Consider the following 15648-nt stretch of genomic DNA (forward strand, 5'->3'; position numbering starts at 1 on the left):
TTAAAAGTGCAGTTATAAATGAAAAGTACTAAAAACAAAACTCCATTGTTGGCCCTATAGTGTTTGGGCTTAAGGCTGTTTTGGAAAGACAACTTGAAAAATCACTAGGAAAACACTTGACACATCTACAGACAACGCCCCACGTAGGAATTCTAATAGTATTTCAAGATTATTCCATAAAATTTAGCTCAACTTGTCAACAGTGTATATATATGTATATATATTAAAACATTATGTGTATTACTGTGGCTAATTAAGTATTTTGTCCATATAGTATAGTTCTCAAGGTGGCACTAAAGGACCCACCCTTAGCATTTTTGTACTGTAATCCTTGTGCGTTTAAGGTTTTATTGTACGTTGTTTAAACAAAGCCGGTTGCAGGACAGAACTTGCAGCTCCTAACATCTTTTTTGCACGGAAAAGGGAAGGACCAGGAATTGTTGCCAAGATCATCATGTTAATTAGAGAGATTAAAAGTAAAAACATGTTTCTATTCCACAGACCTTGGCGAACTGCATTCTACTCTTGTACTAGCACACAATATGTAATTTCTCTAGAGGAGCGTCAGCCATTGATCTGTCTCCATGGAGATGTTATTGCTTTGCTTAAAATGTTACACAGTATGTCCATACATTTATTTACCTCCATGGAGACAAGCGGGTGACATCGCCGGCACAGGTTACAGGTCAACTTTGTGGAGAGGCGAGCATGCTATCTAGTAAGAATGCAAGGTATATCTAAGCAATAAAAACATGTGCAGTTAAATAAATGCAAAATAGATAGAGCCATAACAAGGGAAAAGTTACATTGTGCACCTTTAATTTAATAGTTTTTTTCCCGCATAACTCACAGTAAACCTCTATGTTTGATTTGGCCTTATGTAAACTCTAACAACAAATGATTCTTCATGGTCTTTTATTGACTATTATTGGTGCTATGGGTGACTGGAGCTTGTGGTAGATCATTTACTATCATAATAAGCATTTCATTGCTACTATCTCAGCAGGATTTTTCGATGTATTTATATTGAGGCTGGATAATAACAACGTATTCTAACCACAAGGGATGGGTAAATAAATTATAGGTTTTAGTGAAATTGTAAGCTAACAGGAAGATTATGTTGTCTTCATAGTTTCTTGTCACTCTCTTTTTCTTGTTGTGGGATACAGGGATAATGTTTGGTGCACTGTAAATTTTTTGGTGGTGGATCAGCCCTTGCTTGTCTCTTTGGTAATTATTTTGCCTGGAATGTTTCACAGTATGGCATTAAACTTTTATGGCTTGCATTTTTTCCATTTGGGGTGTTTGTATGGCTCAAAGATCACCTCTCGTTGACTTAGTGGCATCATCTGCTGGTCTCCGTGGAAATAGTTAGGTTCAATGTCGTATTGTGTAACATTCCAAGCAAAGAAACAGTATCATCATGGAGATAAGTAGGTGGCAAACCCTCCACTAGAAAAGTTACGTAGTGCCCTTATATTATACATCATAGCTACTACTATCACTGCTACTACTTTTGCTATTTGTCATTGTAGATAATTGCAGATGTTCAGTACATTGTCTGCTTGGATGATTTTCCATACTATTTTAGCAGAAAGGGGTGTGGCTCATCAGGTATGTCCCCATCGTAAGTGCCTTTCACTTTAACTTTTAACTTCCCTGCCATCTGTTTTGCACTAACTGCTACCAGCCCCTCTTTCTGCATTATTCACATGAGGCTTTTTTAAACCCACTATAAAAGCTCTGTCCTCTTCACCTAGCTAGTCAATATTTAACTTGATGTTCGACTTTTGGACTATTTACTTGTTTCCGGGTTGTTGTAGGATATAGAAATAAAAAAATAAAAAAGCAGACATGGAGAGCGACAGGGCCATAAAAGGTCGCGGAAGGAGGAATCTAACACCTGGTTGAGTGTGAGAAATAAAGTGCTAGGCTAGTCCCTCCAGTGATTCATAGACATAGTGATCTTTTGACATTAGCAGACACGCTCCTGATATCATTTCCAGACATGGTGGCTTACATCATACCCTGAGAGAGCACAGTCAAAATGCCTCACAGGTGCTTATTAACTGTACTGAGTCACAGGCAAGTGGCATTGTCGTGTTTATTGTGATTCATTCGACTTTCCAGCGTGGTGATGGTGAGGGATACTAGTTTCTATAGAGAATATTTTCTCTGCACGTACTTATACATTCGAAGTGAATCAGTAGGCCTACTTGAGAGTATATTAATAACTTGTACTAAGCTAACGAAAAACTAGTAGTAATAGTAGTGGAGGTCTGTGATGACTGTGCTGTAGGCAAACACAATAGTAGTGGTATGCAAAAAGTTTAGCATTTCAAGGAATAGTGATGAATGGTAGAAACTAGTACCTGCTGTGTTTTCTTGTATTACTATATTTGCATATTTTACATACACATTTATATAATTATATCATGTTTGACACCAGTCTCTTGTTATTTTTGCTATTTATTTAGAATTTATTATTACCATTTATATTTTTGCTCTTCCAAATATTTTCCCTTGTGGATCAATAAAGTTTGTCTAAGTATTAGAGGAGTAATAGATAACATAATTTAGGCTTGTGTTTAGTAGTAATAGCTGCATATATTGTATCTGCAGCAACAGTACTGTTTGTAATGCAATCACACTTTAATATTCTATTCTATATTCTAGTAGTACAGTTATAGAAGAAGTATACAGTTACTAGAAGTAGTAGTAGGGTGGAGTAGCAGAACCAGTATAGTGGCAGTGTTTATTGAAATTACAGTGTAAACTAACTATACTAAAAGTGCAATACTTCCTTAACCTTCTTTTACTCCTATCAATATGCAGTAGTTGTTGCTAAAAGGGACGTAGTCGTAGCCTGTAGACTTGAACAAAATATGGCTCTGAGGCACAAACATTAACCACTAGTAATAAACCACATTCCTACTAATGTGTCTATCTGCAAAGTCAAAGTGCATGTGTCAAACTATCCATGCATACTTAGAACATCTTTCTATGATAACTATTATCTCGACAACTTTAAGACCTTATACTGGATGTTATCTTAAAAGTGAGATTTTTGCAGCTGACCACACCTTAGGGCGGTGATTGTCTGCACCTCGTGTGTAACGAAAAGGTGACTTGTAGACAGAAGACTTAAACGTTCACACACACAGTCATTGCATGAGTCAGAGCACGAGGCGGGGCACCTGACACACCTGGTTGTTAGGGAGGAGATGGATAGGTGCATTTGAATGATACCGCATGGTTCAGAGAGGGAGAGGGAACAAAATGCAACTGACATAAAAGGGTTTCTGTTGGCATGCAGCCACTTGCAGCAGCAGTAATGCAGGGAAATGTGAATGTTTAGGAAGTATAGCTGATTATATAAGTAGTCTGCAAACATATAACTGTCGTTTCTGAGTAGGAAGAAAAACAATAAAGCAAAATAGATCCTAAAGGTAGATTCTTTATTAATCGTTTTCAGAATATGACTTTACTTTTTATATTTGAATGTCATAAATGTTTTTTATTGGTATTTTATGCTTTTATTGATAGGCCTAGACAAAGCACTGAGAGTGAATTGTATTGCTGTTGTTGTACTGCTTATTATCAACCGTTGTTGGGCATGTGGTTTTCTAGTCATCCACCAGGGGTCATCAGCGCACTTGGTAAAACAGTCTACCTGTTAGGTCGGCTACAACGACACATGAATACATTATTCTTGTTGAAATTATAATAATCATTGAGATTATTACTGGACTAATGAGTTGTTGTTTTTTTAAATGTGAAGGAACAATATACTTAATACAGTAAAGCATAATAGGCTATACGTGACATCTAAAAGTTGTATATTTAATTCAGACTGATATAGGCTATTATTAGAGTCACAATTTTTACATAATTATATCAGTACTGTTCGTACATTGGGGCCGTCATAAAAGTTCTACTTGATTCTAATACATGTAATCTTACGTTTCGTCCAGCAGGAGGCAGCATTGTTAAATACGATCTTCACTCAACGCAGTGGGAGACACATGGTCACATGGTCAGGTAACTAACAATCCTCAAAATAATGTTTATAATCACTTGTATTTGTCTCATCTGACTGTTTATTCTTATTTAATATGATTATGGTTATTTTTAACATTTGAGGTGGGTTCTCTTCAAAAGCCATGCATCTATTATCCCTTATTATTGATATCTTAAATTGCTTTATATATATTATGGGGTATTGGGGTATGAAATGCACATGGTTTAAAAAAAAAAAAAAAAAAAGTTTAATAATTGGGTTTATGACAGACTATATTGAGCCTCGTGTTTTACTCTGTAGTCCCAATCCTAACACATTTGTGAGCTGCTGTATTAAAATATGCTGGAGCAGAAAAAGGCGGTGGCTGAGCTTGTTCTAACAATGCCTTCTATTATTTCAAAAATACAGGCGTGCGTCTATGCGCAGTGGAGACGTTACGCGCAGACAACAACACCACTTGACAATGTAATACTTCTTCTACGGATATCCATAAAGGTAGACGCGTAGTATTTACAGGTGGCCATGTTTGGGTTGAGTCAGCTTCAGGGAGGTTTTATGGTCAGGTGAGTTACCTGTAGCGCCCTTGGGGAAACTCACTCGTGATTCCCAGGGACACATCGGACGGAGAGGGAATCACGAATGGATCACGCGACGCCGGAGAGGGCACCCTACCTCCCCCCTTCGCCTCCTCCTCCTCTTTTTGGCCGCAGTTTGTTTTGAAGTCAGCAACTAAACGAGGCTGGCTCCGGGCGCACGCGGCAGGCACAGGGGAAGTGCTTCCTGATAATAGAGAGAGGTGCGTCTTTCCCAGTCGAGCCGATTGACTGACTGCGCACACGCGGCGTTCACTGACGCATAGTGTGGAGAGACGACAGGGGGTAGCACTGCAAACCCCCGGCTTCTCCTCCTCTCCTCTCTCCACTCCTCTGCGCAACGGAAGAAGCATCTATCTGTCTACCGGCGTGGGGAGAAAGAACGAAGCACGAGACGAGAGAGAGAGATGGCCGTGGTGCAGTTAGACACCGGCGGGGAGGACCGTCAGCAGCAACCGGAGAACGGATTCGTGTCCCCGGAAAACTCGTCTTCGTCGGCCGGGCTGCTCACACGCATTGACGGTACCGTGCTGCCTTTTCTTGGGGGATTTGGGAAGTACCAAAAACAGCTGATCGTGCTGACATGGATCCCGGCGATTTTCATTGGATTCAGCCAGTATTCAGACAATTTTCTCCTGGCGCAGCCCAACAACACATGCGTGCAGCCCCTGACCAACCTGACCAACGTGACGAGCGCCGCCGGGTATGCCTCGCTCCTGGACTCTGCGTGGAGAAATAGCAGCAGTAATAGATCGTCTTATGCCTATGCCAATGGGAGTTACAGCAGCAGCAACGGCGGCCACCACAATGACAGTGCCAACATGCAGTGCAGGTGCAGTGAGTGGACGTTTGAGCTGCACACGGGGCTCGTGGAAAATGTGGTCACCAAGGTAAGAATCAAATGATGGATAAGACACCATTAAAGCCCTCCTGCTGTTCTGATGAGGAAAGATTGTCCTTATGAATAATTAAGAGAGGTGTACCGTCCACTAAAGCATTGCAATTTCCTATGCCATGCTTTTAATTCTTATAGTTCCTTACTAAAGACTTAAAATCAATGCAGTTGTATTATTACGCCTCCATTACTCACCTCATGCCATGACATAACACAGTGTAATTGACAGTCTAGTTGACATAACATTACCTTTCCCACATTATGTGTGAAAATACAATTCATGTCAACAATACCATGAAAATATTAAAGAACCCTAACGTTTTGCAACACAAATCAAAGTTTGAATGCTGAAAAAATCTTGAAAATAGCTTATGACATTTAAAAAGCTCTGGTGAAAACTCTTAACAGATTTGGCAAGTTGATATTTGTATTTTTGGCAAGATTTCAGTGGTAGTTCTTTAAAAAAAGTGTTGTCAGATACATTGTTAATACCATTCCAGTATTAAAGATCCCAACATTTTGCAACACAAATTGTAGATTCAGTGTTGATAAAATGTAACTAGAAAATTGCATATGACATTTTTTAAAAAGCTCTGGCGAAAGCTCTGCAGATTTGGCAAGTTGTTATTCGCGTTTTTGGCAAGATTTCAGTGGTAATTCTTGAAAAATTCTTGTATTGTCAGATACATTGTCGATCTCTTTTACATATAAAAAGAACCCAACACAAATAGAAGGGTGAAAGTGGTAAAAATGTAGCTGGAAAATTGCATATGACATTTGAAAAGCTCAGGAAAAGACTAACATATTTGTCAAATTGTTGTTCACATTTTTGGCAAGATTTCAAGAGCAATTCTTTAAAAATGCCCTCTAAGCTTATGATGTCAGCTACATTGAGTTACATATTGAAACTGCTATCAAACTTGATTATGGCATTTCATAGACCAGGAAAACCCCTCGCACAAGCAGCTGCAATATTCAGAGTTTGGCATTCTTAGTCTAGGTCATACTTGTATACAATATCTATTCCTGGTAATATTTGTATTTTTCTCTCACAAGATGCACAATGTTCACACTGAGAGAATCTGTCACTGATAATTAAGCATCTATATCCCTTTGGGCAACACCAAGTAACTTGCTAACAATGAGTCATTCAATCAGTAACATGTTAAAGTGCCCATTATATGCTGTTTTCTTTCTTATCTTTATGTTTTCTCATCAAAAACGTACCTGGAGTTGTTATTTGTTTCATCATTTTCATTTTTAACACACAAATCCTCCCTGCATATTTAGGTTGTATTCTTTTCTCTAACGTAAAACACCCTGTTCCACGTTGTGATGCCATGTTGTAATACAGGAAGTGCTCCACTGAGTTTTTAAACTTTACACACCTTCACTAGAATCATTTAGGCAATTGCATCCCTAAAATTGGCAATCTCTACCAACCAAAAGGTAAAAAGTAGATGTTAATTTGAAAATTGCCACTTCATGACCTCACAAGGTGAAACAGAGCTTTTATTTTTTATTTTTTTGGATAGATAATAATACAGGGTTACTCAAACTCGTGTGAATGAAACTAAACACAGCCCCAGGTATGTTTTTAAAGAGGTAATACCATTATAACATAAAGTTCCCAAGAATCCATTTTGTGTAATATGGGGCATTAAGTACACAGATACATGGTGCAATAGTTTTAGTTCCTATAATAGAATCAGCTGTTTTTAATGGACAATTTAATCACAAGAGCATTTGATTTGGAGCAAAGGTCATCCTGGTGCACACTCTTATGATAATGCAACACCATCCCTGACCAAACACCTCCCGCCCTCATGACCCTAACCAAACAAGAGGATCTAATCAGGATTTCAGGTCTGCAGAGTTATTTTTCTGTTGGGTGGGAAAATGAAATCTGCATCTTTTGTATAGAAATATGATCATTTCTACATGAGGCATACCAAACCAACTATGGAGCAATGTACAAATATCCAGCATTTTATAGAAGAATAACATTTATGTGGCTTTACTCAAAAGTTAGCCTATCCTGCCCCTATTTTTTCAAACTTTTTGTGGACATTTTCATAAATAACATTGGATATAATATGCTAGGTCTGGGGGACTTGACAAAAACAATATATTTTTTCTCTATATTGATCAATGCAAAATGTTGTATTATATTAAATTATTATTCAAATGTTTTCCAATCTCCTGAGCATGAACAGTACAGGGTTTAAATCACATTTAATGCAAAAAATACTAAAATTTCTTCTTTTCAACTCTGCTCCAAACTACTTGCTTTTAGTGACAGAGGATTGGCTTTAGATCTCTCTTTTAAAATACCCAAGCTTATCATGATGATTAGAAATGAATAGAGGTGGGACTAGACAAGGCACAAGATTGTGTCCACAAGAATGAGACAAGCTGAGATTTTGAAAGATTTGTAATTAATAAATTGTCTAATCCAGTTCACAATTTTGGTCTAACAATTTTTAAATGTCATTATAGTGTTGTATTTTGGAACTACAGCTCTCAAGGAGGTGTAAGTCACTAGCACGTAACTTTTTTTGTCCAGTCTAAAGGTAAACACTTGGAAAAACGTGTGCACAATCTCGTCGCAATTTTGTCTCGCAAGATCTTATGGCACAAGATTTAGTCCCATCCTTAGAAATGACTGAATCTTGATTAAAATTCAGATAATTGCACCACTTTATAATAAACATGACCAATTTTGTAGTTCTTTTTCTCTAACGGAATGCCCTTTCGATAACAATTCAAAGAGAATACACTCAAGCTTCACTCATCAAAGTCAGCCACACAAATCTATGATCTTACTGTACACAGTGGAGAGAGATAGCCCCGCGGCCTCTTTAGGACCCCAGTAAATTGTGTTTTAATCTGCTTCATCTGTCCCTTCTGAAGCATCCAACATGCCATATAATGAAACGTCTTATCACCAACGGTTTGATGTGAGTCTCTGTATATGTAGGGCCTGAGTAAAATGGGTGATACCAACAGCCTGTCTGCTCATTGCTGATAATATACCCAGTAAAAATCCAACATAAACTGCAGCTGTGGCATTTGAGCTGGCCCATTAGGGAGATGTGTGTGTGTAATTTGGTGGGTGGGGTGACATCACGACAGCCTAGTAAAGTAGTTAATACACAAGGGGTTTCTCGAGAGTCTACTCTGCAGCTGGACACGAGGTCATAAGGAAGCGATCTACACATGTGCAGAACTCAGCAAAGAAAAATACATATTTTATGTATAAGAAGTGGTGCCAGTACAGATATGTTGTATAAGCGGCTCATGAGGTCAAAATAAGGTCACTTGTGCTGTTTGCGTTTTATTGCCCGTTAATCTGGAAGTGTGTGGTTTGCATGCTAGTTGTTGTTAACATTATTGTGACAGGAAAACGCCGCTCTGGCTTTTGAAAGTAGTGAAAAGTGTAATTAGTCTGCTAGAAATGCATAAGGTAAATGAGGAATAGCTTTGGACTACTACAGATTGTTTAAAGTGAACTTGTTTTTCACGTTTTTTAAGATGGTGTGAATTAGGTACTTTTTTTCTATTGGCGGACTAAATAATGGACAATGTGCTATGATGCATACTGATGAGATTGCTCTGTTTAGAATACGCTGGCTTCATATTACTGGAGAAGACTACTTAAGAATGTTACACAACTTTCATTGTTAGAGGCTTATCCACCAAGAAAGGTGTATAGTAGTTGCTAGGGTAACTTTAAAAACATTAAAATTGACAGTAATCTTTTCTTTGTTAGTAAAAATGCATTGATTTGATTGTTAATATTAGAAAATTTTAGACAAAAAGCAAGTAAGATCCTGTAAGGCGCACAGTGTATCTTTTCTAGTGGGAACGGTGCATTATTTGGAATGTTCAACAGCATGGCATTAAACAGCTCTGTTTTTGATTTATTCAATTACAGGTGTATTATTTGCTAAAAAAATATCCCACCTGTAATGTAACCTGCTTGACTTCATAGAGCTGTGTACTTTAATGCCATACAGTGGTCCATTCCATGTAAAAGCAGAAACATCTTCTTGGAGAGAAGCATATGGCAGGTATAAAACACAATTTCTGCAGACAAAAATGAAAAAGTTCTTATACCATTGACAGAACATATTTTATTTTTAAAGTTCAATCAATCCAGAAGCTCAAAGGTCTTCTTAGAAATCCTCCACGGTATTTGCATTTGCACGTGGTATTCATTGCTTTTGTACAAATAACTCCAAATGTCATGTTGATAGTAGGAGCAGCGGGAGTACAGCTCCGTGACAGGTGCATGTGCAGAGGTGTGCGCCTGTCTGCCCCTGTCCTGGCCCTGACCCTTTCACTTTACTTCTGACAAGGTCGCTTTGGCAAGAATCACACTGCTATCCCCCAATGCTATGCTAACGGAATCAGAATTGACTCTCATACTCCACTCTCTCCCCCAGCTGACAGGCCATTTCTCTGCACACATAAACTAGGATGTGACGGCACCAGGAAGTGATGACTGTGCTGTTTTGTGCATGTTTGGATTGCATAGGCCTATGCACATGACTGGGCTTAGGCTGGCTCGGACATCGGATCCCTCAAAGGCGGAGGAGAGTGGCAACAACAATGAAATGTTGCTGTCAAAACCTACAATGGAGTCTGTTGCTCTATAGACCTGTAATGTGGAAATATTGATGACGGCTAGTGCTTATGCAATAACAATAAAAGCTACTTCAAAACAGGCAGGAGATGGGTCTAATCATATCCACAGACAATGCCTGCTAATTTGGACTGTTTAGTGGAGTATATCAAATTATCTTCATAATGTTTTTGTTTTTTTGTCACAATAAAGATATCAGACTTGATACAGATAATAAGGAAGCATGTATTCGATTCCAGGTGTTTTACTGTTCAAAAGTACCTTAAAAACATGCTTTCTTACTGTGACTGCTGTGAGATAGTTTAATGCAGTACTGCAGAACATGAGTCTGGGCACAATTGACAAACAAAACACTAAACTCTGTTAATCTGAAGCAAGGTAATGCTAGTGCTGTTGCAGCAATAGCTAAAAAAAGACAGGGAACTACATAGACCATGATCCTTTGCTCCATTTCAGTGTAGACTACATGAAGAAATAACAGTTCTAAGCACTTTTAAGTCTTTGGATGCATTTTAAGAGGGAAAAAAAGCATGTTCACAGTTTTGTTTGCCTCTACAAAATATCTCAATAAATATATCGTGAGATCAATATCGTGAAAGTATTGTATCGAGAGTTTTGGATATTGTTACATCCCTAATCGTGAGCCTCCCCTCCAAATCGTGAGCTTTTATTTGAGATTCATACCGTGACACTTGGATATCGTTACACCCCAAATAAACACAAAGAAATATCACCAGTTGTCCAGTTGTTTATTTATTTCGTGATAATAGTTTACATTAGACAAACTGTAAAGTCACATTTGGCATGAACCAATTAAAATGTAATGTTATTTTTAGAGCATGCTATATTCAAACTGTTCACTAAAACAATGGCACATTACAAGTCAGTCAGCAAAACCCCTCTCAGACTGTCTGTGAGATGTATGACTTCTGATGGAGGCTGCTGCGGTGAGCGATTGTTAGTGGTTAATGTGGAGGAGAGCCATTCTAATAGAGTGGGATCTCTCCTCGGGGTGCATGGTAATTGGACTGGGCCGGAGAATGAGACTGTATCATTAGTGGGAGCTTTCAGTGTCTTTGGAATGGCCACAGGACTTACAGGAAGCACAAGTGGCCTGAGATCCTCTTTAAAGTGAAGATTAACCTTTTCTCACTTCCCTGGTGGGACATTATGTATGCTTTTGAGCCCTTCATCTTCTAAGGGCAGCTGATGATACGGCATACAAATAGCAAGCCCTTGTGTCATCGCTGTGTGGTTTGAAGTGGCGAGTTAGGCCAGGGAATAACATAAAGAAATGGCTTAAGTATAAACAAAAATGTGTAATTGTAACTAAAAAATGAACCTCTTACATTACACAACATTGACTCTTGTGAGCTTTAAGCCATGCTATAAGGTTTTTTTTTACCTTCTCAAAAACATACCTGGACTTTTGTTTCAATTACACATATTTGAGTAATTTTTTATTATAAATTTGTCTTCATCTGGAGCTCAAAATCCTCTGTTCAACCTTGTAATGTCATGAAAAGGTAGTTTTTAAGTTAACAATTACCTTTAAGCTTTAGCTCAGTGGAGATAGGCAATTATCCAAATTATCCAAGGAGGAACACAGTGTTTTCCATTTAAGAGAAGAACTAAATATGCAGGCTTTGTGTGTTAAACGTGTGAATGAAACAAAACACAACTCCAGGTATGTTTATAATGAGGAAACAACATTATATGATAAATCCAATAGATAACTTGCATGAATACCTTTTCTTTATATATTGCTTCCTTAATAAGTATAGTATTGTGATTAACCAATTTTCACATTGTGTTTTGGTTTCATATCAACAGGAAACAAGCACGCAAAATTGTACAATATTTCAATTTATGACACTGTAGGCACCAAAGCTCTATTGTTTTGTCTTCAAAGGCCTATTTGAACCACCTACGTGCTTCCCCATTCACCTGTCATCTGGCTCTGCTTCTGCCAGTGGTCACCTTTGATATTGATATTTGTCACCTGCCATTTTTACATTTCAGATTGATGAAAGACAAATCCTTTTTATGTCCATCTAATTGGAGTCGAGCTGTGGTTCATATCGGATATTTTTGGAGTCGATAATGATGCTGATTTGCTGTGGTCCAAAGTTATTCCGAGCATCACAGTTATTCACCGTGATGAGTTTATAAGCGACTTTCACAACTTTCAGAAGCCAGAGTGAAGTTTTGCCATCACGGTAAATCTAACAACAACTAGCATGCTAACAGTGCACTTCCTGATACTCACAGAGACAGCTTAATCTATCTGGCAACCCCTGTCTATCTGGAACTGATATACCGCCCATCCCCAATAGTAAACTCTATTAATATTACTGAATATGGGGCCGCAATATTAATCTCAATCAAACTAAATCTCAGTTTGAATGGACACAATTAGCAAATCACAAAGGCTGCAGTTTTTGAAATACACCAGTTTCTTCCACACACAACAAAATGTTCTCTTACTGTGCATAAAAACTGCTAACTCAGTAGTGTAGAACTGGTCAAACATGTTACGAAATGTGATTTTTGCATTAGTTTGCCGGTTCATAGTTTAGTCATTCAAGTGTTTAAAGTTTAAAATGTGAACATTAGACTTACACAAAGTTTATTGATCCACAAGGGAAATTATTAGAACACAGTAGCTCACATATCACAATATATTATAATTACAAAGAGTGAAAATATAAATAGTAATAATGAATTCATAATAACAATAATATTGAAATAAACACTGTAGATCTAATCGTAATGAAAGAAATATCTCAGTTAGATATTTTGTCCTAAATTCTTCAACCCAAATTGAAAAACGTAATTTCAAATAATCCTGAATTGTACTGTATGACATGTTGACTCACTCTTCTCCATTGTCCCTCATAGCAGACAAACAACATATATTAGAATGTTTTTCACAGATTAGCCTGTACAGTTTTGTTGTATAACTTCATAGACGGTGTTGCAAGCGTCTGATAAGGCCAGGGCCCCTATCACTGTACTGGGGCCGGCTCACTCAAACTGTACCGTAGATGTGAAAGGAGATACTCTGCACCCTGTCCCCTCTGTCCTCTCTGCGCTGCTGTTTACCCAGCTGTTTGACCCCATCTCGCAATCGTTCCCCCACATAGGGATACATAATGATTTTTTTTTTTCCCTCAGAGCAATTTTCTGGTACTTAAAGATGACTATGTAACTTTTTGGTTCAGGGTCTGTCACCTACTTGTTTCTATGCATATGTCATTGCTCTGACTGGATGTTTAACAGTATGACATTAAAAAGCTATACCTTACATTTATTCAATTACAGCTGGTTTTATAACTTAAAAATATCTAAAACACTGACTGTGAGTGGGGTTGCCTCTCTACATATCTGACCTGTAACTTGGTCTTGTTTGGTCTACATGAAGATAGAAAGGTTGAATACCATGCTGTGAAACATTCTATACAAAGCAATAACATATCCGTGGAGAAAAGTATTTGACAGGTTATCAGCCAGAACGCAATGCACCTTTGAAAATTGAAACAAACAAACCAAAAAAACATCATTATTATAAGGCCACTTCCTTACTTTCTATTTTTATATGGAATAAATATAAGCCATAATATATAAGACTATCAGAGCCGGAAATTAGACTAAATAAAAGCATGTTTTTCATTTTATTTTGGGTGTTTTTATAGACCTATTTCACAACAGCCAGAAGTGCCACGATGTAGGGTAAAAGTCACTAATGTTAATGCTTTTCTATCTTTTTTATCTTTTATGTTTTATTCATGACCATTACATTAGTTTTGCTCAGGAGTAAAGGAGTAGTTCACTAATGCTAGTCCTTGTTAGCCTTTACGTTTTCATCTTTCTTACTTTGATAGCTGTGGATAAATTCTTCATGGACAGAAGGGTCTTTGTCGACCTTGTTGGATGAGGAGTTGGTGGGAAATACACAAGATATTTTGCCATAGAAAAGCATTAACGTAAGTTACCCTACATGTGAAAAAGGTTTATTGCACTGTAAAACAATCTTTACTGTGAGCGGGCTCGCATCTCCACAAACCTAACCCCATTTGCACCTGCCTGTCTCCATGGGAATATTGTTCATTTGGCTATAATATTCCATATTATGGCATAAGAATGGTTGTGATTTTATATTTCCATTCAGTCATTCATGTGAGAGGGCCACATATAGAAATTTACATAAATTTTACGACTTAAATATTGTATCATTGAAATATATGAATTAAAAACAAACAAACCCCTCAAACTTAATTAGTAATCAGTTAGTATAAAAATATACAGTACTATATGATATATGATATACTACACAGAGCACCTTTTTTGAGAACTATCTATATTACTACAACTGTTTGACCTAAAAATAGCAAAGCTTATTTAAACTGGTAATAACAGCTGGTAAAAGTTATCTGTATGAAAAGGCCATTATGAAAAAGAGTATCCACCATAGCAACTGTATTCAAATAAAGTCAGCCATGTTTGAAGAGCATTGTCATGTGACTACAGTTTATAACATTGATATTATGTTAAACAACCACATCCTGACGTTTTATAATCCTTTCTGAAAACATGGCCCCTGACAGTCACGCATAGGGAAGCTGCTTGTGTGTAGCAGATAAAGTTGTGTGCTGAGACTGTGATAAGTGCTGTTTTGTCAGTGGGTGGGAACTAGATTCTGTGTAGGTTTACATACCAAGTGACAGAACTGTGCCGTGGTGCGTTCAGCGTGTCAGCAAGCAGCCAGGAATAGTGGAGACTGATGGATGTGTGGAGTAGTTTCTGTCAACGAGGAAAACAGGAAGTGGCATATATGGGCAGCATGTCGTGACGCAGGGAAATGTCTTTATCATCTTTGTTACCTTGCCATCAGCCTGCCAACGGGACAACTAACTCTGGCACTATTACATGCTGTACTAACACATGTTGATTAATGTGCACTGTCCCATATTTGATAAATAAACATAAACATTCTTATTTTTTTGTCCAATCAGGCGCCTAGTTGGTTGAGATCCATAGAAACTGTCTGTGACTATCCCAAATTTGCTTGTCTGTCATAGTGTAATGTCAGAGTGAGGGGAGGAACTAAGTAGGTTAAGGTGTTTTTTATTCATTTGACCTTTTCGTCCACAAGGAGCCTTCAGGTTGGCGAAAATAGTTTCCATGGGTTGGAGAAATCTTAGAACACCGGTGTTGCCTTGTTGAGGAAGAACTTAATGCACATACGCTCTTTGTAATATTGTGTCCAATGCATGGATCTATTAGCCAGGCTGGCACCACGCAGTGCCTACGCTCAATTTCATTTCTCTCCAGTGACTAGGTTAGGAATCAGAATACACTACTAGACAGTTCGCAAAAACCCCGGAAGTACAAGTTCGGGCACCAGCCAATCAGCGAAGAGCCATACATTCTGTTTTGGTAACGATTCCCGAGATCAAGAATTTAAAGCCGGAGCAAAGAGAATGTTCAG

At 38.0% G+C, this 15648-nt stretch overlaps 1 protein-coding gene across 2 annotated transcripts in view; it reads left to right on the forward strand.

Moving 5' to 3' along the window:
- The first annotated feature begins 4023 nt into the window (after window positions 1-4023).
- The window catches only part of LOC110158117 (solute carrier family 22 member 23-like), a 72735-nt gene continuing 61110 nt past the window's right edge, over window positions 4024-15648 (forward strand). Inside the window, exon 1 of one of the 2 annotated variants that reach the window (XM_055152117.1) lies at window positions 4024-4041. Coding sequence is in view for 1 of the 2 variants with exons in the window: in XM_020922550.2 (XP_020778209.2) it covers window positions 5022-5504 (483 nt within the window). In the remaining variant the exon portion in view is untranslated. Of the gene's footprint in view, window positions 4042-4455; window positions 5505-15648 lie in introns of those variants that run through there. The other variant, XM_020922550.2, reaches the window with a different exon arrangement.

The sequence above is a fragment of the Boleophthalmus pectinirostris genome, unplaced genomic scaffold, assembly GCF_026225935.1.
Source record: "Boleophthalmus pectinirostris isolate CB_2022bp ecotype Guang Dong unplaced genomic scaffold, ASM2622593v1 HiC_scaffold_16, whole genome shotgun sequence".
Classification (NCBI taxonomy): domain Eukaryota; kingdom Metazoa; phylum Chordata; class Actinopteri; order Gobiiformes; family Gobiidae; genus Boleophthalmus; species Boleophthalmus pectinirostris.